This window comes from Setaria viridis, chromosome 6 (assembly GCF_005286985.2).
Source record: "Setaria viridis chromosome 6, Setaria_viridis_v4.0, whole genome shotgun sequence".
Taxonomy (NCBI): Eukaryota; Viridiplantae; Streptophyta; class Magnoliopsida; order Poales; family Poaceae; genus Setaria; species Setaria viridis.
Window position 1 is genome coordinate 28,381,021 of NC_048268.2, and position 21,352 is coordinate 28,402,372.

Sequence of the window (21,352 nt, forward strand, 5' to 3'; positions counted from 1 at the left end):
TCCCCATCAAAAGCTCTAGTTACACCTCATGGAATCCATCCTGGATGTGCCCCAGCAAAAGCACATCCATGATGCAATTCAACACACATAGCGGCACACATCTAGGTAAAAAAAAATGTTTTTATTTTCTCTTTCACATAGCGCTACATCTTAGAAATTTTATGAAACATTTAGATTCAATTAAGATGCTTTTATTCCTATGAAATTGATCTAGAACTCTTAGGAATTGTTTGAACGATGCTATGTACGCGGCGCCATAGACGAGGCGGGCAAAACTAGCGCCGCGCCTTAGGCGGCATGCGGCGTCCAAAATGAACTATCTTCAATCACGCCACGATGCGCTGCAAAGTACGGCAACGAACCAAATAGCGACCACACATTAGGCGCAGGAGCTGTGGCACAGCACAACAAAAGCTATGGTAGCGAATCAAACATAACTTTATTCTGTTTTACTGTACGCACTCCCTCGAGTCCAAACGGCATCCTAAGGGAGCCTGTGTTCTTTTCCTTATTTTTAGCACGTGTCCTACGGAATGTTTAGATATTAATTAGAAGTATTAAACGTAGACTATTTACAAAACCCATTACATAAGTGGAGGCTAAACGGCGAGATGAATCTATTAAGCCTAATTAAGCCATCATTAGCAAATATTTACTGTAGCAACACATTGTCAAATCATGGACTATTTTTGCTTAATAGATTTGTCTCGCCGTTTAGCCTCCACTTATATAATGGATTTTGTAAATAGTCTACATTTAATACTTCTAATTAGTATCTAAATATTTGATGTGACGGGTGCTAAAAATAAGCAGGAGAAATCAAATCAGACCTAAGAAAACTTGAAAACTCTTCACATATAGTGTTTGGATACTATGTGCTAAATTTTAGCAGTGTCATATCGGAGGTTCGGATGCTAATTAGGAGGAGTAAACATGAGCTAATTATAAAACTAATTACAGAACCCGATCTAATTCTCGAGATGAATCTATTAAGCCTAATTAATCCATCATTAGCAAGTGGTTACTGTAGCACCACATTATCAAATCAGGAACTAATTAGGCTTAATAGATTCATTTCGCGAATTAGATTCCATCTATACAATTAGTTTTATAATTAACTTATATTTAATACTTCTAATTAGTATCCAACGTCCGTTGTGACAGGTGGTATCAAACAAGATTCCTCCAAAATTTTCTTTGAAATTCCTCGCAGCCTGAGATTTCCCATTCGGGCCCACGTGTCAGAACGAAGTTGTTCTTCCTCCTCCCAAGTCGGCAGTCGGCGACTCGGCGATCTGAATCAGCGGCACTCAAACCTCAAAGCCCGCAACGGCGTAATGGGGAAGCCCGAGCGGCTGCGCCCGACCGGGACCGGTGCCTATTTTAATCCTGCCAAATTTATGCTTTGTCCTCCTCCTGCTGCCTATAAACGCCCACGCCCCTTCCCCTTCCTCCGACCACCACCACCTTGCCGACCTCAGCTGATCTAGGGTTTAGCGGAGTGACCTCGCGGAGGGCGCCCTCGCGCCGAAGCGAGGCGTGGATCAATCCAGGTGAGCCCCGCTGACTCCGCTCCTGCTCCCGATCCGTTCAATTCCGCGTGTAGCGCGAGCGATCCCTACATGGTTGGTGACGCCGGCCGTGCCCCTCGTCCCCGTTTGCGGATTTCGTGGTGTTTGTAGTGTCCGGAGCCTGGAATTGGATCCGTAGCTGCATGTTCCCTTGATGTCAGCCGGCGGGGTGGATCGGGAATGTGGCTTTGGTGCTCGTAGGTGCGGCCTGGGTAGATGTGATTAATCGATTTTCGTCTCAGGAGCTTGAATAATTTTTTTGGCTGTTGTTCCCTATATAAAGTCTCCAATCATTTCTTCTGTTGTTGGGCAAAATTTTAGGTTGTAGGCGTTTATTACAACTGGGAGGCGTCACATTTTGCCGAGCTTAGGATGCTGTTTTGGATCCTCGAAAGCCGTTGTTTGATTTTACTGGCACACAGTACACGTGGATAATTGCGCAGCATTTTAGTATCATGTTTCTGTTTGTTAACCCATGAAGATGGTAGAATTTGTGTTTAGATAGGAATATGTGAGACTATAATGGCAGATTTTATCTGCGCATTCTTGAGATCACAATATCGGCTGAAGGAACTCTTTCAAAATTGATAATGTACTTGCTTCATTTACAATACATGAGTATGCTGCCTTTAGGCATCTTTTCTCTAAGTTGAAGATTGTGCTTCCGATGAAAATTTCGTAAGCACATGGAATATAAAGGCAAACATATTACCCTGGAACTTAGGAATATTGGTAGCCTGTACTGTAGTGATAAACTATATACATCCCACATTCTTTGTTACTCCTAACATATTGATTATAGACAACTGATTGCTAGTTTTTAAACCATGCATTGCAATAAGATGCATGCATTTACAGTCAACAAGTTATGCAAAGTTAAATGAGGTGTAGCTTATGCTAGTTTGATTAAAAATTATTAGGATATCCATATGAAGGAATAATCTTCTTTGTCATCACATAAATTGTTCGGAATGCATTGCATATTTGCATTTTTTTTGTCAGAATATGTTAGTGAACACTAATAGCACTAAGAAAAGGTAGAATGTTTTGTATGAACATATAACTGCTGACTACAATCAAGCTTCATGATAGTGGAGCAGTGCACATTGATCCACAAGTTCAAGCACAGGGATACTGGGTACCAGATGATATATCAGAAGGTTATTCTCATTATGTTGAAAGAGATAACTAAGGTTAAGAGTGTACGTTTGGAGTAATATCATACTAGATCATAGTGTAAATCTTTGACATGAAAAATGTGAAGTGCATTATATATTTATTACTACAGAGACTGCACATTCATTTCTTAATTTGGTCTTGGTATAACCTACATACATGGTTTCCATGTCATGGAAATGTTGACCTTGTATCAGATATTCAGATCGTGTGAAACATGAGATGGATCGATGTTTGGCCAGTCTGATATAACATAACAGTTTTATGACCACGATTTGTGCTAGTTTGATAAGTAAATTACTGTTTCATGCTTTTTCCTAGACTCATAACTACTGTGAGTTCATCTGTGCCTCATGTCTGTCCACAAATGTCTATGGAAGTGCCCCTTTGTGCATGCTCACCCTTGCCATGCTGGATGCACGTGCGCCTGCCTTGTGGGTTTCTTTTTCCTTTGTCTGCCAGTGATCTGCCTAACAGAAAGTGCTAAATAATGAATTGTTGTAGGTTTTTATGTGCCTTTGCAACATCCTTTAGCCTACATGCATCTTGATATAGGTTAATAGATGTGAATATGGCTCTGGGATCATATATTTTCTTCTCATTTTCTCAATATGGCAATGGTCCTTTAATTCAGAAGTAAAAGACATTATCAGTACCTTGATACCTTCTATGAGTTTGTTGAACTAACCTTGGATTATTTTGATTAGATATGCATTTGGGGGGCAGCAAGCTCGAGGCGGCAACTGCATAACTTGCAAGAATTTGTAAGTGTTCTTGCTGTATTATGAGAAATAACATTTATCTTTTTGTTATCCCAGCAATGATTAATATTGTCTGTATCCATGTTTTTTGTTGGTCACCATTACTGGTTACTATATGGTTCTTGCTATGGTGTGATAGACTAGGCCTGTTTTTTGACAAGTAATTAATGCTCGTATATATAATATAATGTAGCGAATGTCGGTAGCGGGTGTAGTTACAATGCATCCTGTTTGTTCTCGGGTGAAAACTATAGTGAGATATTTTTGGGGATCTGTGGCAGACACTGAGCAGTGGGGCCTGCATACTTGGGTTCCACCCTGAGAATGCCTCGTTTTGAGAGTACAAGACATTTGTTTGTGCAATAGCTCTATAGCAGTGCTCAGTTTTAAGACCAATTGGACATTTGGATGTATCTTTTTTATTAACTTTAGTAATATGTAGTGCAGTGGACGTTGGTATGTTCCAGTTTGAAGCTTAAATCATCGTTTTACCAAAATCTTTTGTACTATTCTCTGGTCTACACTTCTTTTTGGGATTTCTTTTATTCTATCATTGAATCCTAATTGGTAGAAGATCATCCTTATATATTTGACTTGTTACAGTGTTGAAGCATCTTTGCTGCACTACCTTTTAAAATTACAATTTAGAAGAGTTATAATCTTGAGACCAATAGTATACATAACAAGCTCTACATGCCTGAATGAATTCCAAGCAACTAATATGAAAAGCTAAAGAACAACCAACATTCTTGTTCATGTAGAAATTGTTGCATCTTGTAGCATAAAGTTTAGCTGTTAGGTCTTGTAATTCAACCAAAGATATCGGTTGCTGGTCCCTCAGTTTTGGTCATCTTCACTGTGGTTGAAGCCTGATGCACTTCCAGTGAACTATTAGTCATCAGGTTTACTGACTCCACCGAATTTTCCTGAAAGTTGGACAAAAACTCATCCTGTACTTGGTGTTTCTGACTTGTCCCGTTGCACACTCTGTGGCTGACTCAGCTCAAGATTAACATGAACATCTTCATTCTCTGTGATCTGAATACTGTGTCTAACGGTACTACTTGATGGATGCTCATCTACTCCATGTCCATACACCTGAAAAATGTAAAAGAAATGCTATTTTGTGATTCACACACTGGATACGATTTTGTTTATTTTAGCCCCTGAAAATCTAATATTTAAATAACTCCTCAAGAACTAAATTTCCAAGAAGTAGCCCTTTTCTTCATGCAGAGAACTTTTTGGCGTGCCTTGCCACTTGGTCACACCACATGCAGTGGCATGACTGAGCCTCTATGTTGGAGTGCCACTTGAGCCCTTTACACGTGGCAGTTACATGGTGGCGTGGTCACAACACATGCTATGGCGCGACCTGAGTCGTGCGAAAGAGCCTGGCGTGACCGTGCCTTGTACATGGGGTGCGTCCCTGCCCCCTTTCTTCCTCCTCCCTTCTTTCTCTACCAGGCCGAGCTTGAGCTCCCTCCCATGGTGCCACGCCTCCTCCTCCCCCTCTAGATCCGCTCTGTTCTCCACCCGGTTTGAAGGGAATTTGCTTCGGGAAGGTAACTCCTCCATTCTATCCAATCAACGGGATTGGCAAAAACCAATTGGATAGATCGGAGGAGTTACCTTCTAGGATCAATTCCCCCTGTTTCCCCTTCAAATCGGGTGGAGGATGGGCCATATCTAGGGTTGGGGGGGGGTTGCCATTGTTGGAGGTCGGCTAGGGGTGGAGAGAAGGGAGGAGAGAGGGAGGAGGAAGAAAGGGGGTTGCGTGCGCATCTGTAGTAGGCTCTTTGCCGTGATCAGTTGTACTAAAGTATGTGGCATGACTCTGCCTAGCCCTCGTCAGCGCCACTCGGTCACGCCAAAGTTCTTGACATGAAGAAAAGGGATAGCTTTTGGATTACTTGGTAGGGGTTATTATTAAAATATTAGATTTTTTTTGGCTAACATATAAAAAAAATCACTGGACACATGGAATAAAAAACAAAATATGAGTTGTACTAGCTGCATCTCTGTTTGGCTAACTGTTCCCAGATGCATGTACCTTTCTCCGTAATTCAGTGTTCTCTTGATGAGCAAGGTTAACTTTGTTGTATAGTTCTATGTTTTCCCGGTGCATGAGGCTTCCCTATAATTCAAACAAGAAGTTTGTTTAGCAAAGTGAAACCCTAAATAGATCAGTGTTTTTAATAAATTGTGTAAACAAACCTTCCTGTTTAATTCTTGAATCTGATCAATCATGAGTTGGTCCTGTAAAGTGAAAGTTAGTCAAAAGTAGCAATTGATATCTATGTTGTGAAAGAACTATGTAATGGAGTCTGAGAATTTGTAATGTAACCTTCTTCATACGAATATTTTTTAGGCTCATCTCCAGCTTATTTTCTAAATTCTGCAAATCTTTTACATCCAGACCAGAAAGCTGCTGGCCCAACAACTGCCTGCACATTGTATAGAACATTCATTTATGCTTTTCTGAAAATGCACATCGTTTACAACCCTATCTCACGTTTAATGTGAAAAGATTAAAATAAAGTGCCATTCTCAAACTGTCTTTTCACTTTTATATGCGCTATCAAGTGGAGTGGTGAATGAACCAATATATAAAATAAAGTTCTTTATGGGAGGAGTAAGGACACACGCTTGAAGCAGATTGTTGCTTATTAATGTATTGGAAGGTTTTGGAGCCATACTCTTAAGGTCAAACTTTGTTTTGATGACTTCAACTTCCTTTACATATCATTAATAGATACCTAGAACATTGAACCAATTGCATCTTGAAATTCTTAATCATGTGCTGAGAATTTGTTCTGATTGAAGTACAATGTCTCTGTAATGATCAGTACTAATAGCATACTAGGGAAAAACACAAGTTGCAATGGACACATTCTTTTTCTCATAATGATTTGAAATTTTTATTGTAGGTTGGTTGAGGGTCATACCGATGATGCTCTTGCACGTTATGCAGTTGCTGCCTCAAGCTTCCTGCCTCCCTTTGCCAGAACTAGTAAGATAAAAAGCTTTCAATTAACACAGACGAGTGATTTTGCAGCCATATGTTCTGTACTTTAGGATATGGAAATACAACAACAAACAAAAGAGCAAAACCTTTTGCTTCCAAGGAAGTTGATTTTTTAGATATGAAACCCAACAAGAGCCACCGATGAGGATATATAAATAAAAAGGAAATAAAAATGCAACATGCAATCAGATGCTACAGCGACATGTAGACACACTAGCATTTTTGTGAAGGACATCTATGGTTTGAAAATTATTAATGGTTCAAGAGCAATTAAGTCTTTGGATACTGTGTAACTGTTTATGCAGTAATGCAATTCTTTGAGATTGGTAGCTGTACTGCTTTTATCATCCTTGTTTACTTCACGAAAATATTTTGCTTTCAACATAACTTGATCAGAACATTCATTGCACCTTTAAACATCATTTACCATTTCTATTAACCTTGGTTCACTTTGATATTCTCCTGTCGTACATATGCATCAGAAAATGTTACCATTTAACATGACAACTTAACTGCGATATTTGTTCTGCACAGCTTGAGTAAGTGCTATCGGCATAGTTGAGATAGTGTAAAATGCATTCAGGCTCAGGGAGCCAAGATGCCACTGCATGATAGATATATCGTGCTAAGCTACAAACGTTTTAACACCTCTTGGAAATAATTTTCTTGGTTCTTTTGTAAATTCACACCATTTTGTACTATTTTGGAAGCAAATGGAAAAAGGTTGTGTGGTTTGGTGCTTATGGCTTTATCACTTATAAACCTGGCTGGTTTAGACCACCTTCATCTGGTGATCAAGAACCCACAGCCAATAGTACTGGTCTCCCAACACAAGTTCTGGAGGATGAAAGGTAACTGGCAGATGAAATGTTTCTCAGTTTTGTAATTTGTAATATATTGGGTAAACTGAGTTCATGGATATAGTAGGTGATGCTTCATAGCAGCTACTTCATTATATTGCATTCGAGTCATTTACAATTAGCATGATGTTCATGGTGCTTATATCAGGGTCAGGATATGTCAAATTTCAGGTGCTTATGGCTTGGTCTGTGCTAACACTATGGCGATCAATAAGTTGCCTTACAGGCCTACAAATGTACAATTTATACACGATCTGCCTGTTAAACCACATATATGGCAGCTAAACCACAATAACTTGATCACAACTGTTTTTCCTTTCTCTGATTCAGCTATCCATGCTACAACAAAAATATAGTGACCTTGAATATCGAACTTGTTAACACATATATGGTAGCTAAATCTCCCAGCTTTTAATTCTAAGTGCAGTTTTATGGCTTACACATGTAAGTGGCACATTGTGTAAAAAACTGAGAAATAAATGATAATCTTTGCTGCTATTATCAGTCAATTGATATAAAACTTTTGTTGGATAGTTCTTCTGTTGGACCATGTTACTAGGTTCTCTTTGGAGTTTTGTTACTTGACTTAGGAATAAAAGGGCTTCTAGCGTTCCAAATTGTAGGTCGTTTTGACTTTTCTAGGTTCATAGATGATAATATTTATGAATCTAAAAAAGTTAAAACGACCTTACATACAATTTGGAACAATTTGAATTTGAAACGGAGGGAGTAATAGTCAGCAATGGAGGGAAAAGATCTGATTGTCAAGTTATGTTTGGAACCATATTCTGCACCAAAAATGTTTATGGGTGCATTTTTTTTTCATCGTTGGTTGTAGACAAATCAGCGTTGCCTCTGCTGTACTGTTTGACAAGTTAGATTATTTGTAGACAAATCAATGGAACTGTAACACTCAGTATGCGCAAAGGTTAAAATACGTGAAAATATGTAAAGATGGTAGGCGGAAGTTGACTTTTAGATTCGTCCCTCGTATGGATAAATGGAGGTTATAGTTGCGTAAAGCTCGTTAAATTTATTCCGTTTGATCACTAGTGTATCGTTGGGAGTTTGGGTCACGAACTCATGGATGCGGCATTTTTAACCGCGCTCAGCTACAGTAGTCGCGGCTACGGTTGCTGAGTTGGTCTCGTTGTCAGAGTTCTTTTTTTCTTCTTTTCCCCTTTCCACCGTGACCCCATTTCTTTTTCATGGATGCGGCATTTTTAACCGCGCTCAGCTACAGTAGTCGTGGCTACAGTTGCTGAGTTGGTCTTGTTGTCAGAGTTCTTTTTTCTTCTTTTCCCCTTTCCACCGTGACCCCATTTCTTTTCGAAACCCTCAAAGTCCCTATCTCCTACCCCGTGCACGGCCACCTCCCTTTGCTGTGCTCCACAGGAGGGAGAGAGGGAGAGGAGAGAAGAGAAGAGGAGAGAAGAGAAGAAAATTAGGGTACGCCATCTGTCATCACCGTTACTCCAAAAATTGGTTGGGCTTCCTTTCCTCCTTCCGTTTTCCTCGATTGATTGCCTTTCCTCGCTGTTTAAGGTGGTGCCCCCATGTGTGGTGCAATTTAGATGCAATCGACGGGGCTGCCATGACGTTCGTTGCTAGGGAGAGGAAAACGACCGAGTGTCATTGTTGGGATTGCTGCCGTCGCCATTGCCCTTACTGTTTTCAAGGGAAACCCTAGGTGAGGCATGCCCCCGCTGTAATCCATATTTTCCCTAAGGTTTCAGATGTTCTAGCACGTGGTGTAGCAGCACTCGACGCCGTTAAGGGGTAGGTAAAGTTTTGCCCTCATCACTGTTTTTAGCGTGTAGTCAATCTGCGCAGTTTTCAGTAATGGCTATTTTACGTCCTCTTAATGGCTTCAAAAAAATATAAAACCTATATATGAGTGGTAGAAGATTTGCAGAGCTTTCCATAGCTTAAAGAACACTACAATCGGATTTAATAGCTGAGAGATATTGGAGTTTGATTCTATCAGTTTTTCAGCCTCGTAATTCTGGGAGAATCTGTTCACCTAAAGTTTAGGCAACCCAAACGATAGAATTGGATCTTTGAATGAATAAAGAAGTTGTAGGAAATTTTATAAGATTTTCAGATTGATGAAGTGCATCTTCATATGAATTTTGGAGCTCTAAGTATACCTGTTTTATTAGGATTGTTTTGCAATTATTGTCAGATTTTTAGTTTGAGGTTCATGTCAAGATTAGCCTATGTTCAGAATTTTTCTTCTATTTTTGGATCACGAGGAAGTTGTAAGTTATGAAGTTATCCTTCAGATGGCACAAGATGAGAATTTTTAGCTGTCAAGATTAAAAGATAAAAAAAGAGAAGCAACAGAGCTGCTATCATGTTTAGATTTGTGTGTGTTTTTGTGAGAATGTCGGGTTCGAGCCTAGAAACACTTTGAATTATGTTGTTTATGCTTGTGTGTTTGTGTTGGTGCTGAGTTATATTTGTGAACAGGTGGTGCACCTTTGGATCGTGCTTAGCTCACGGTCTTAGTCTTCGGTGAAGGTAAGTAAACGTAGCGATGTGGTCTACATGCTGTAACTTTGTTGTTTGAATTGCCTCCATTTAATTTCAGTACCTCACACTAGCAAGATAAATCTGAAATTTTTCTTTATATTGAAGTATCTTGTTCCAGTTGAGGCTTTACTTTTGAAGTTATGAATTTGAAGTATATGAAGTTCATGCATTGCAATCTTGCATTCGCATTCTCATGTTGTTTACGCATACGAAGAAACCGTAGCCGGATTGGTGCGGGAAGTACCGGTACAGCAACGCACGTTGAGATATAATAATGTGGTTGCAGCTCTCACCTCCTTCCTTGCCTCCTTCCTTGGGATATATGGGTAGAAGTGAAGTTATGCATTGCATTGCACCATTCGCATTTCATTATGAAATGTTATTGTGAAGTATTTATTTATCTTACTACCCGAAGTTATGTGCTGCTTCTGACTCTTAAATTGATGCTTAATATATTGTGATTTAAATAACTTGTTTGAAGCAGTTTGCTTGCTGAGGTTTTCCATAAACCTTATACGCTTTTTCCCCTCCGCAGGTTCTTGAGCTTGGAGGGTGCTTGGTTGGATGGGGAGTAGCAGCACGTATGCTCACACTTCTTCATACATATATTTTGGACACATGTGTTGTAATAAAAATATTTGGTTGTGCAGGCTTTTGCTTTGCTTTTAATCTCATATTTGGCAGTTTGTAAGATGTTCTATCTAGATGATTTAAGTTGCTTCCACGTGCTCTGTTTATTTATCTTTGTTACTGTTTTTTTATGTGTGTGCCTGTAGTAGTTGTAGTGTAGTGTGGTAACGTTCCAAAATAATGTTGCTGCTGTTCTGGAGTGTTACAGGAACTGAAGTAATACCCAAGTTAGATTATTTCAAAATTTATCAAAGAGGACCTTCATTATCTTCAAATGGCAGTTTGACAATTACATAAAGACTTTTTATCAACTTAAAATGCCCTTTGTAGATCTACTGCACTAAGTGGTTGCAATGATCAGGATCATCCTGCACATTGATGATAGTATATGAAAGTCTTATTATGGTTTGGGTCCTATATTAGAGTGTTTAAACCTTTTAAGGTTATTATTTATGTTCTTCTTGCTAATTAATGATACATTATGGTGCTTTATTTCTCAGAAGCCAAATATCAACTTCAAGCTGTTTATGAACAAGCATCCAGAGATTATTCCTTTTCATCAATTTTTAATCTGTCATGTTGAAAAAGCATTCAGTTACTAGTTTACTACTACCTTTCCATTTTTCTCCAAATATAGTAAGATAGCACTTGTTGCCACCAGGTCAATAGTGCAGAAAAGTTCTGAGACTGTAAGCCTGATCATTGTAACATTCACTCATTCAGTTAAGAACTGTTCTGTTTTTTTTTTCTGCTTAGCCTAATAAGACTTGTGTCTACCAGCTCAGAATGGAACCAGAATATATACTGGTTGGAGATTCAGTTAAGAATTTGATCATGGTTTGTGTTTCAGACTCAGTTTGGTCCAGTTAACATGTTAACAGTCTGTACCAGCAGAAAATGCACGTAGGTCAGTTCTCTAAGAAGTTGCGCTCAAAATTCCCATCCATGTTCCAGTGTGTTGCAGCCATAATTAGAACTGTCTTGAGCTGTACATTTGAAATAAATACTTAAGCTTTTGATTTCTTCCTAGAAATCAGATTGCGGGAGCTGTATAGTACAGCTTGCTTATTCCACTTTAGTAGGAAAAAGGCGCAGGTTTGGTTTTACTTAGCTCCACATTATCATTGACATCACAAACAAATTTTACAGCCAAATACCTGCCCTTCATTCATACTAGAGTACATATTACTTAGCATTTTTTTTTCAGCCATGCAAAGGTGGCATTGAGCAGCATAACCAAGCAAGTCAAGATAGTCTTGCCACAGTTGCACTGTGTTAAGATGGTGTTATTTTAACACGCATATGTTGGTTCTGACTTCTGATGAATTTAACTTTGTGTATTAGTCCATCCAGTCATCTTTTAATTTTCATTGTCAAGATCTTTGAATATTTCATTTCAATTGGACTTTTGAAAATGTTACATAGATTTCTCATCTAAATTGGTTTTCAAATTTGCACATGACTGGTAATAGTTATTGTGGTAAAAGTTGTTTATTGGTAACCATGTTGGTTTCCAGTTCAACAGTCGTGATTACAGACTTGTGTATCTATACGATTTGGTGGTGCCGACTTGCAGTTCATGTTTGTCACTGAATGTGTCATGTAAAGTTTCAGGTTTTAATGACATTGGTCAGCACATTGGACAAGTGTATTTGCCCCCCAATGAGTGCATGCAAACAACTGACGAGAAGGTTATATGTGCAATATGCTAAGATACACTGACAGCTCATCTGACAGAACCTGCCCAACACATCTAAATCTAAAATCTCAACTAGTCCACATGAATTAACTGTGAAAGCTGTGTGAAATGCTATGCCATGATTTGTGCATGTGTTAGTTTCACCACTCTAATGCCACATTTCCTTTCTGGTTATGGTTGTTTAATTTGCAACTAAAAACAATTTTGAGTGACAAACAGACCTGTTCATCTGAAGGCATTTTACTGCAAATTCAATCTTAATTGGCACAACAGGTTTTATTTTATTGGATGGACATTCGGTGATACACCTCACGACTTTTACCAATACCTTCTGTTACAGTCTACTTTGGTGTAGTACTTTTGGTCTTTCTTAAATAGATGTGCGTGAAGATTTTGGTACGTTATGACTTGTGAGGGCTTCAAACCGGACCCAGCCCACAAGTCACATATTCAGCTTTTGGGCCTGCAATGAAGTTGTGTTCCATCCTGAGTTCCCAATGGGACAAACAGTGAACATCTTGTTTTCCAGGCAGAAAGGCACCATACCTCGCTTGATTCAGTGGCTCACGGAAAAGAGCTTTGACATCCACTGTGCTTAATCTGGACGTCGTAATGCTCAGTTGGCTAGCATTTTTATTTGGATTTATGGAACTTTTTTCGTGGGAGTTTCAGAATGCCAGTTCAAAAATCTTTCAAGCGGTCACCTTTTGTTGTGGGCGGATGTCTACTGCAATTTCTAGAGGAAATTAGGATTAATTGTTGCAAAGAAATAAAAAAAGGATTGGGTAAGTAGCTCTTGTCCCACGATGCATAAAGGTATCATCACTGCTCGATGGGGGCCGTATTGGAGGATCGCTTTGCAACTTTGCACATACGAGTAGAAGAATATGAATTGCACACATGGCATACCTTGGCCTCAGCACTAGCGCTCAGAGTCTGATGGTGGTCCTCTTTTGCCTCGCTGTATCTTTCGATCACAGATTTCATGCTGGCTAATGAAAAAACCAAAAAATATTTGTTAGAATTAGTTACAGAAATAACTTGGCTTATGCCCCCCAAGTCTAGACACTGGCAAAGCTGCCTGTGCAAACGCAGCATTGCAGGAATACTAGCCTGTTTGGATTGTAACATGAGGTTGCCATGCTTATAGAGGTATTTGGATCAGCTATAGATTATGAAAACCAGATAAAAAAGATCCGTAGCTAATCCAAGCAACCAGTTATTGTGTATATCTCTTCGTTAACTACCAAGTGAACAATTATGCAAATTTGCATTTTGTATTTATTTCTTGTTTTTGTTAAGCATTGGATGATTTGAAGCTAAAAAACATTGTGCTAATAAACACCTGACATATCAGGTATACGCTTGTGACTATTATAACAATTACTTAATAATTAGCAAAGCATACTATGAGAGGTTACACTGATGAAACTAATAGATGGTTAGATTGTTAATTTGCTGAATCATCAGCACGTCATCAATCATGTCTTCTTCACGGTGTAACATCACCCCAAGACTATATTAGGGTGGTTATCTTCTCTGCTTTCATGAAATTGAGGAAGAACGGCATGCTTTGTTAGCAGTTCAAGGTACAATGGACATGCCACAATAAATAGGTGGTTGAATAAACCTTATCCCATAAAATGCACGAGGAAAATAGAGCCATGATATCTTAGAAGTTTTTAGACAAAAAACAATTTCTAAATTTTGAAAGCGCGATGTATGTTGCCATAAGCCCACAACTAGTGTCCTCAGCTAAGGGTTGCTTAGCCTAATGCAAAAAACTTAGCCAGTCTTATGAGTGTACTTTAGAGGGTAATGGAAGCTATAGTGCATTTCAACCATCTTCTATTATGAACAGTGGCGGATCCACGACTTCGAGGAAGGGAGGCTCATTTTCCCCTTCTTCCTTTTCTATCCTCTCTTTCTCTTCTTCTTCCTCCTCCTTTTCTTCTTCCCCCTCTTCATCAATGGCTGGATTTTTTAGGGTTTTTTTTTTTGGGGTGGGGGGGGGGGGGGGGGGGGGGGAGGGGGACTCCATGGGATGCACGCGGGTAGGGGGGCTCCAGCTCCCCCAACCTCCATGCTGGATCCGCTCCTGATTATGAAATTTCTATATGCATGAGGGGTAGGATGCCAAATGTTATTCCCTATGGTTTTAGATGAGAGTGGCCATCTCTAGCCTTTGTATCAACCAGAGGCAAACAATCATTACATCTTTCTAAAATGCGTGCAGTAGGATTTGGCCTTGTCACACGAAAGGTGCTTCCCTATGTACTAGACAAAAAAAAAGGTTAGTTTATTTTCTTTCCAAATCACCAACTTATAAGTTGATTCATTACTGTTGGCTTGAGATTGGAGAAGCCGAGTGAAAATAGCCATCTACGGGAGGAAGTACACACCTATTTAATTGTACGAGTGTTAATAAAGCGGTGAAACAAAGGCTGGAAATATGCCCCACAGTGAAAATTGTGTACTTGAATTTTTTTTATTGTCTTATATAGAATCAGATTTTTTGGCATCTTGTTCCTTGACGATATATACCTAACTATATGGGTCAAAAATATTACCGTGCACCTTTGAATGTGAGCAATATGTACATAACCTATGTATATGATTAATTCAACATATCAATTGCAGCTATAAAAAGTGTAAAGTTGGTTTCAGGCACCTAATAAACATTAAAAGTTCCAACAAATTTAACCGTGAAATTTATATCTGAATTGCGGTTGCTATGAAATGAATAAGCAAAGGATTATAGTATGCCAATGGTACTTATTATTTGTCAAAATGCCATGCTATTACCCAAAACATGAATAATTTTAATTTAATGCTACCATAGGTTTAATAACTTATGAAGAAAATCTCAAGAATATTCAATCAAGCTTCTCTTAAGATTTTCTTACATGTTGATTTGCTAGCTACCACACTTAATAAGTTAATATCAATTGTAAGATGACCCTCAAGGTCTCAAAAGTGATTGCACTTGAGGAGACAGCCCAAATCATATTTTGGGTGCAATCATTCAATTACTTTTGGTTTAGGCACCGAATCAACATATATAGCAATTCACCCTAAAAAAACATATATAACAATTCAAGAGAACAAAGGAATAAACACATAATTCTCATCTTAATATTCTTATGTGTAAAACTATAAAGTTCGAACTACTCATCGATCGTTCTATGTTAAGATTAGAAAAAGCTGAACATCCTGACAAGTGTAAAACAAAAGGAAAAAGGAGGGAGAAGGGGAGGACAAATTTACGCTCGTAATTGGAAGCTGATTCTTGAAGAGAAATGATTCTCTATGATTCTCTATGTTTAACTTTTATGGAGAAATAGTTCATGTGCAAGAAGTGAATCAGGAGGAACTAGTTTTTCAGATCCCAGTTCCTTAGTTCATTTAAGAGAATCACTTCACAGAATCAGTAGAGAATCACTTCTCTCTAGAAAACTGTTTGGCAAAACTCCTCCTGGATTCAGCCTAAAAGCTGCTCTAAGAGCTTTATTATATAGTCTCCCCTTCTAATTCATTCACGATCATTGCTCCTTGAAAGAGGACAAATCCCTTGTAAGAAGATGAACAGGTGGCACGTGATCATAGTCCCTTCTGGAGTCTTTTATGTTAATTTGATGCCCAAAAGATAAATTGGTTGCATAATTGCTACTACTCGAGGTGCGAACGAGCTCGATATGTTTAAATATATATGTACAACCCCTCCTACAATGATTCTACCATCAGATCGATCAGTTTACACTAGCATGCAAATAAAAGTCTACCAAAGCTTTGCAAGGTAGGAGCAACAAATAAAACAGTGCCTACCCAAATTTCTACTACCATTTTTACTTTCCAAGAGATAATACTAGTAAATTAACATGCCCCCAACCAAGTTGGTACTTGGTACGAGGTATCTAAATTCTGCTCTCTCTCTCTCTCTCTCGTATAAAAAAACCTAACAATTAGTGCTATGAATATATGTTTCATCTGTAGTTAGCAGATCTAACAATTAAAAGTCAGCAAGGTAGCAATCCGGAAAAGCAATCAAATTATCAAACCTGGTGCTGGCGAAGTCATACTGGCGACCGGTGCTGGAGAAGACGATGAGGCCGACCTCGGCATCGCAAAGGATGGCGAGCTCCTTGGCCTTCTTGAACAGCCCACTCCGGCGCTTCGAGAACGTCACCTGCCGGCTCGTCGCGTTGTCGATCCTCTTGATCTCTATCTTCCCTCTCCCCATCTCTCCTCCCCCACAGCACAGATCTAGAAAGAGAAAGAGGTGAGACCTGACTACACCTTGCACTACCAAGTCTCCCTCTCCTCCGGCTAATTGGAGAGACCTAATATCTGATCTCTCTCTCTCTCTCTCTCTCTCTCTCTCTCTCTCTCTCTCTCTCTCTCTCTCTCTCTCTCTCTCTCTCTCTCTCTCTCTCTGATCCTGCTTGCAGGAAGCTGTCCAATCCCCTTTTGAGAATGGTTGCGGCGGCCTTGAGAGATGCCTGTGGTTCCCCAAGAAAGTATTCTAGGACAAGCAGGGAAAAACGCATATATAGAAGTACACAAGACGTTTGGAAAGGTCTCTTCCTCGTTTTGCTTTATTTCGTCTAGCTACCTCGTCCTAATTGTTGATTAGTACAACCTCACTAGAACGAAATAAACAAATCTGCAGGGCTGATTGCCACTTCTGTCGTATCAGCGCTTGACGCGTGCGCGTGCGTGTCGATGCCCATCACGCTGCAGATTTCTTAATCCAGCCCTCGCTCTCAGCGCTCACATCATCAGCTAAGCATGCGGCTTCTTCTTTTGCTCCATCGTCAGGTTGTTCATCTTTGCGGCAGCGTTTTAGAGGTGTATCCGCACTATCTTGATGAGGGTCCATGTCAACTGAAAGCATGGTATCCATGAGTGATTCGGAAGATGGTATGTTGTAGCCAAAATATTTGTGGTTTATAAGTGAGATTGAATCAACGAAATAGGTCACTGAAATTTTGTTAAGCTGTACTAGAGTTTTGAGTTGGACTTTGTGACCTAGTGCAGTGGCTAGTACATATATGTAGACGATATGATCCCTGACTGCGAGGAAAGAGATTATGGAGCATCCACAGTCATGCTTTAGAGAGATGCAGGGTACGTAGCTGACTATCATGAACAAATATATGCATATCATGCTCAGAGTCGTTCTCATTTCTGTAGATCCTTGGCTCTGACATCTGTTATATTGTTGTTGCTTCTGCTGCGAGCACTAGTACATCCTCCGATCCCATCGGTTCTCGGAGATAGCGCTGGTTTTAATTCTAACAGTTTATGCATGAAATCTTCCGATCCCATCAGTTTATGAAAAGAAAAGAAAAGACGAGGCACATTGCACAAATCAAGGTCCATGATGGAAGGGGTCATCTAGTTTAATAATATGGAATTAATCTTTTGTTCTCCTAACTTATTAATTAATTCTTTTTGAAACGATATTAATTAAATTTTGCCAGATAAAGCTACTGGTTTATACACACAGGCTCAAAGAGCGAAGATGAGATGCATTTTTTTTTATATTACAAGGTCACGTACACATAAGAGTGCACACCCCTATCACAAGTCTATAAATGAAATCTCTAAAAGCATCGGAATGCGTGTATGATCATGGGTACCATGATCTGAATCCTCACTTCTCCACCGCTGCACCAAGGGATGGCTACACATGTCATCTAGCTAGCAAACGTGTTGGTTGTTTGCATTTCAATAGGAAGACGATAAATTTGTCTAAATTCTGATCTTGTGCTATTGTGTACCGATTGCAATAAGGTGTAATCTCTACACTGGTATTGTTTCTTTTGCGAAGAAACATCTGTTGATTGTTGGAGATATTATGGATGCAAAATCCCTTGACACGGTATAACAGCCCGCCCATGAACTCAAGCCATTTAGCGTCTCTTTATCTTGGTATTCTTGTTTGACTAGCTTTGCGTCACACTACGAAAAGGGGAAGCCAGACAACCATGCATGTGCATGTGCTAGGATTTTGGTGATCTCTGGGCGTGCTCCTAGCGGCCTGCACGTGAAATCTTGCAAAACCATGTTGGAGGACCATGTGGTTTCGCTGCGATCACAACCATCCACAGCGTGCAGATCGAGAAATCCCAAGGGCAGTGAGCCAACCAGCATCCAAGGCAGATCAGTGTGCAAGAGAAACAACAAGAAGCTGCTGGTTCAAAATTTGTGATCCCATTGCAGACTATAAACATCAAACATGGCAATTCCCATTTCCAATTCTCCCGAATATATTCTTTGGCAAGATATGTGTCGTAATTGCCTCTGGGAAAATAGAGTACTAAGTATTTTCTAAAAGATTACTTAACTCTATTACTTCCTACTCTTGTGCAGAATAGTAAGTTAATGACTTCATTCTACTATCAAGATGGGAAGTTTATTTGATGCTATATAATTCTAAAGGGTAGAAACCTCAATGGATACATGCATTCATATTTTTATAGGCTAGTAAAATTTAGCCTATGCAATTTTAGGTGTGTTTCAAGAAGCACACTGCTTGTCTTAGTTGTCTATGCATATACACAATGCCCATAGATGGTATAATTCGGTATTCTGGTGCATTCTCTAACGCCATATTTTGACCGTGACTTTCTTATATATTTGTGATGTTTATGATGGCTATGAAATTGACATCATAAGAAGGTGTAACATCATTATCAAAAAAAAGTGTAACATGAACCTATTGACACAAAATTTATATCGACAAAAATTAATACAATTTTTTTTGGCAAATCTAGTGCACAAAGTTTTTGGAAAAAAATTTTTGGCAAAAAAATCTAACACAGTTTGAGCATAAATTTTTGAAGCAAAAACATAAGAACAATTTTTTTTAAAAAAAGTTCTGCACAAAAAATGGAAATGAAAAAGTTTTGAAAAAACTGAATAAAAAGTTGTGTACATCAAAAGTCACGGAAAAAGGAAAAAAGAAAAAAGAAGGAAAAAACTCGCCACTCCTACGCCTGGCCGACGCCGTCGCGACGCCGGAGGGAGGCGCGCGCCGCTCCGGAGGCCGCTCCCCGTCGCCCCAGCGGGTGGAGCTCGCTGGATCCGGAGGAGAGAGAGCGCGGCCGCCTTCGTGTTGCCTCGATGGCGGACGTCGAGCCCCTCTGCCGCCGCTCCCCCTCGCGCCAGCGAGCGGCGCTCGCCGGATCCGGTGGAGGCGAGCCCTACATCCTGGTGCCTCGCCGGTGAAGAGCGAGCGTCGTCGTTGCTGCCTCACGCAGCGCCGGCGGAGGACCTCCACCGGTGGTCTGGACTGGGAGCGTCAGAGAAAGAGAATGAGAAGGGGGGAGAGAGAGAGAGAGCAGAGAGGTGACAGAAAATAGTTCAGTGGGAACAGCGGGACCCACCATGTGCTGTGCTGCTAATGTTGCCAGAGAATGGAGAGGCGGTGGAATCAACCGTGCATGTTCTAGTCACGGGCGACTGGAAAGTCATCATCGAGGAAAATTTAGAGGGTATTTGGTACTATTACACGTGAACTAATTATAAAATTAATTGTATAAGTCGTGACTAATTCGTGAGACGAATCTATGAAGCCTAATTGATCTATAATTTAACCATGCTACAATAAATATGTGCTACAGTAAATATATCATTAGATATCCATAATTAGTATATATTTACGGTTGTATGATATGGTCAAATAATTAGGTTTAATATATTCGTCTCGCGAATTAGCCTTCATTTATATAATTAGTTTTGCAATTAATTTATATTTAATACTTCTAATTAGTATCTAAACATTTAATGTGACAGGGCTCAACTTTAATCCTAAACGAGCCTAGGAAGCAACATGCGTTTGATTAAAAAAAACAAAAAGGGTACTAGTTCGATGACCAACCTAGTACTTTCAAGTTTCAACCGAGCGAGCAGTCACGCTCAAATGTCAAACCAGATACCTTGTTGTTTCAACACCGAGGTTAGACACAAAGCTTAGAAATAGTGGACGCCTCACGCCGTAGTCCTTTTGAGCTGTAATAAACCTGGACGCCTCACTCCACCAGCAGATGTCGAAACCTTTGGTGGAGCACTGGAGCACCAAAGCAAAGCCCGTGAAAGCCAGACGGGCCGCACGAGAAGCCGGCCCGCGCAGCCCCAAACCCCCTCCGCAGGCCATCACACACGACGACGACGACTCAGCCCGGTGTACGTGCCGGTGGACGGGCCGCCGCGCCGGCCACGAAATTCCCGTTTCCTTTCCAGCGTGCTCCCCGAAACCTTCTTGGATGGACACGAGCAACAATGGTGCACCGGGTTGTTGGTTGATCCCGGCTGTTCTTTGCTTTTTACGTCATTCATTCATGTATAGTAAAATCATCTAGGACGACACTGTTATTCTGTTAACCTTTCCAGCGGCCCGTATCAATCCTAGGTCTTATTTAGTTGCTAAAATTAGGAGTGTCAAAATTACTGTGCCGGCACTGTAGCACACTGTAGCGTTTCGTTTGTATTTGTGAATTATTGTCCAAACATTGACTAATTAGACTCAAAAGATTCGTCTCGCAAAGTACAACAAAACTGTGCAATTAGTTTTTAATTTCATCTACATTTAGTACTCCATGTATGTGCCGCAAGTTTGATGTGATGGGGAATCTTCTTTTTGCATAGTGACAAAGTTGGAAGTTGGGGGTGGAGTAAATAAGGGTCTAGCGAGATCTCAGAAGAGATGTGATCACCCCTTTCGGGGCATTCACATAGTGCCACCTGCTTTAATTATTCCAAGCAAATCGGAGGTGTGATCGCCCCCTTGTCTGCCCTCTCTGTCGCATCGCATGCTTTTACCTTCCCGCCATGGGATGTGATCATCCATAAATCCGATCCATTACTCCATGGGCAGCCCAAGGCCACCGCTCATCTCGCCTGCCTTTCTCTGCCTGCCCCGGCCGGCCGCCAGACTAGTCAACATTCGTGGCCAGCCACAGACTAAACGCGCGCGTGCTCTTTCCTCTTCCTTGCTCTGTTCCCTTTCCGCTTTCTTCCCAGACACATGACGTGCCGCCCTTCTCTCTCTCGTCGTCCTTTCGCATGCACGAATGACAAGGCGACGA

The 21,352-nt window shown here is 40.2% G+C and overlaps 1 protein-coding gene and 1 long non-coding RNA gene across 3 annotated transcripts; one reads left to right on the forward strand and one right to left on the reverse strand.

Moving 5' to 3' along the window:
• Window positions 1-1,246: 1,246 nt before the first annotated feature.
• On the forward strand, window positions 1,247-11,310 carry LOC117860509 (uncharacterized). The gene is made up of 3 exons (XR_004641502.2): window positions 1,247-1,553; window positions 3,455-3,511; window positions 6,439-11,310. It is a non-coding gene; the product is annotated as an uncharacterized lncRNA (long non-coding RNA).
• On the reverse strand, window positions 4,073-16,838 carry LOC117860508 (MADS-box transcription factor 23). Of its 2 annotated transcripts, none has more exons than XM_034743822.2 (7): window positions 16,319-16,838; window positions 13,170-13,248; window positions 6,457-6,518; window positions 5,856-5,955; window positions 5,726-5,767; window positions 5,562-5,645; window positions 4,073-4,606 (listed from the first exon to the last, which is right to left on the reverse strand). In XM_034743822.2, the coding sequence occupies exons 1-7, from the start codon at window positions 16,498-16,500 to the stop codon at window positions 4,454-4,456; spliced, it is 702 nt and encodes a 233-aa protein (XP_034599713.1). In that variant the 5' UTR covers window positions 16,501-16,838; the 3' UTR covers window positions 4,073-4,453. The 2 variants fall into 2 exon arrangements, with proteins under 2 accessions (XP_034599713.1, XP_034599714.1); XM_034743823.2 differs by having other exon boundaries at window positions 13,170-13,252; window positions 16,319-16,837.
• Window positions 16,839-21,352: the final 4,514 nt, after the last annotated feature.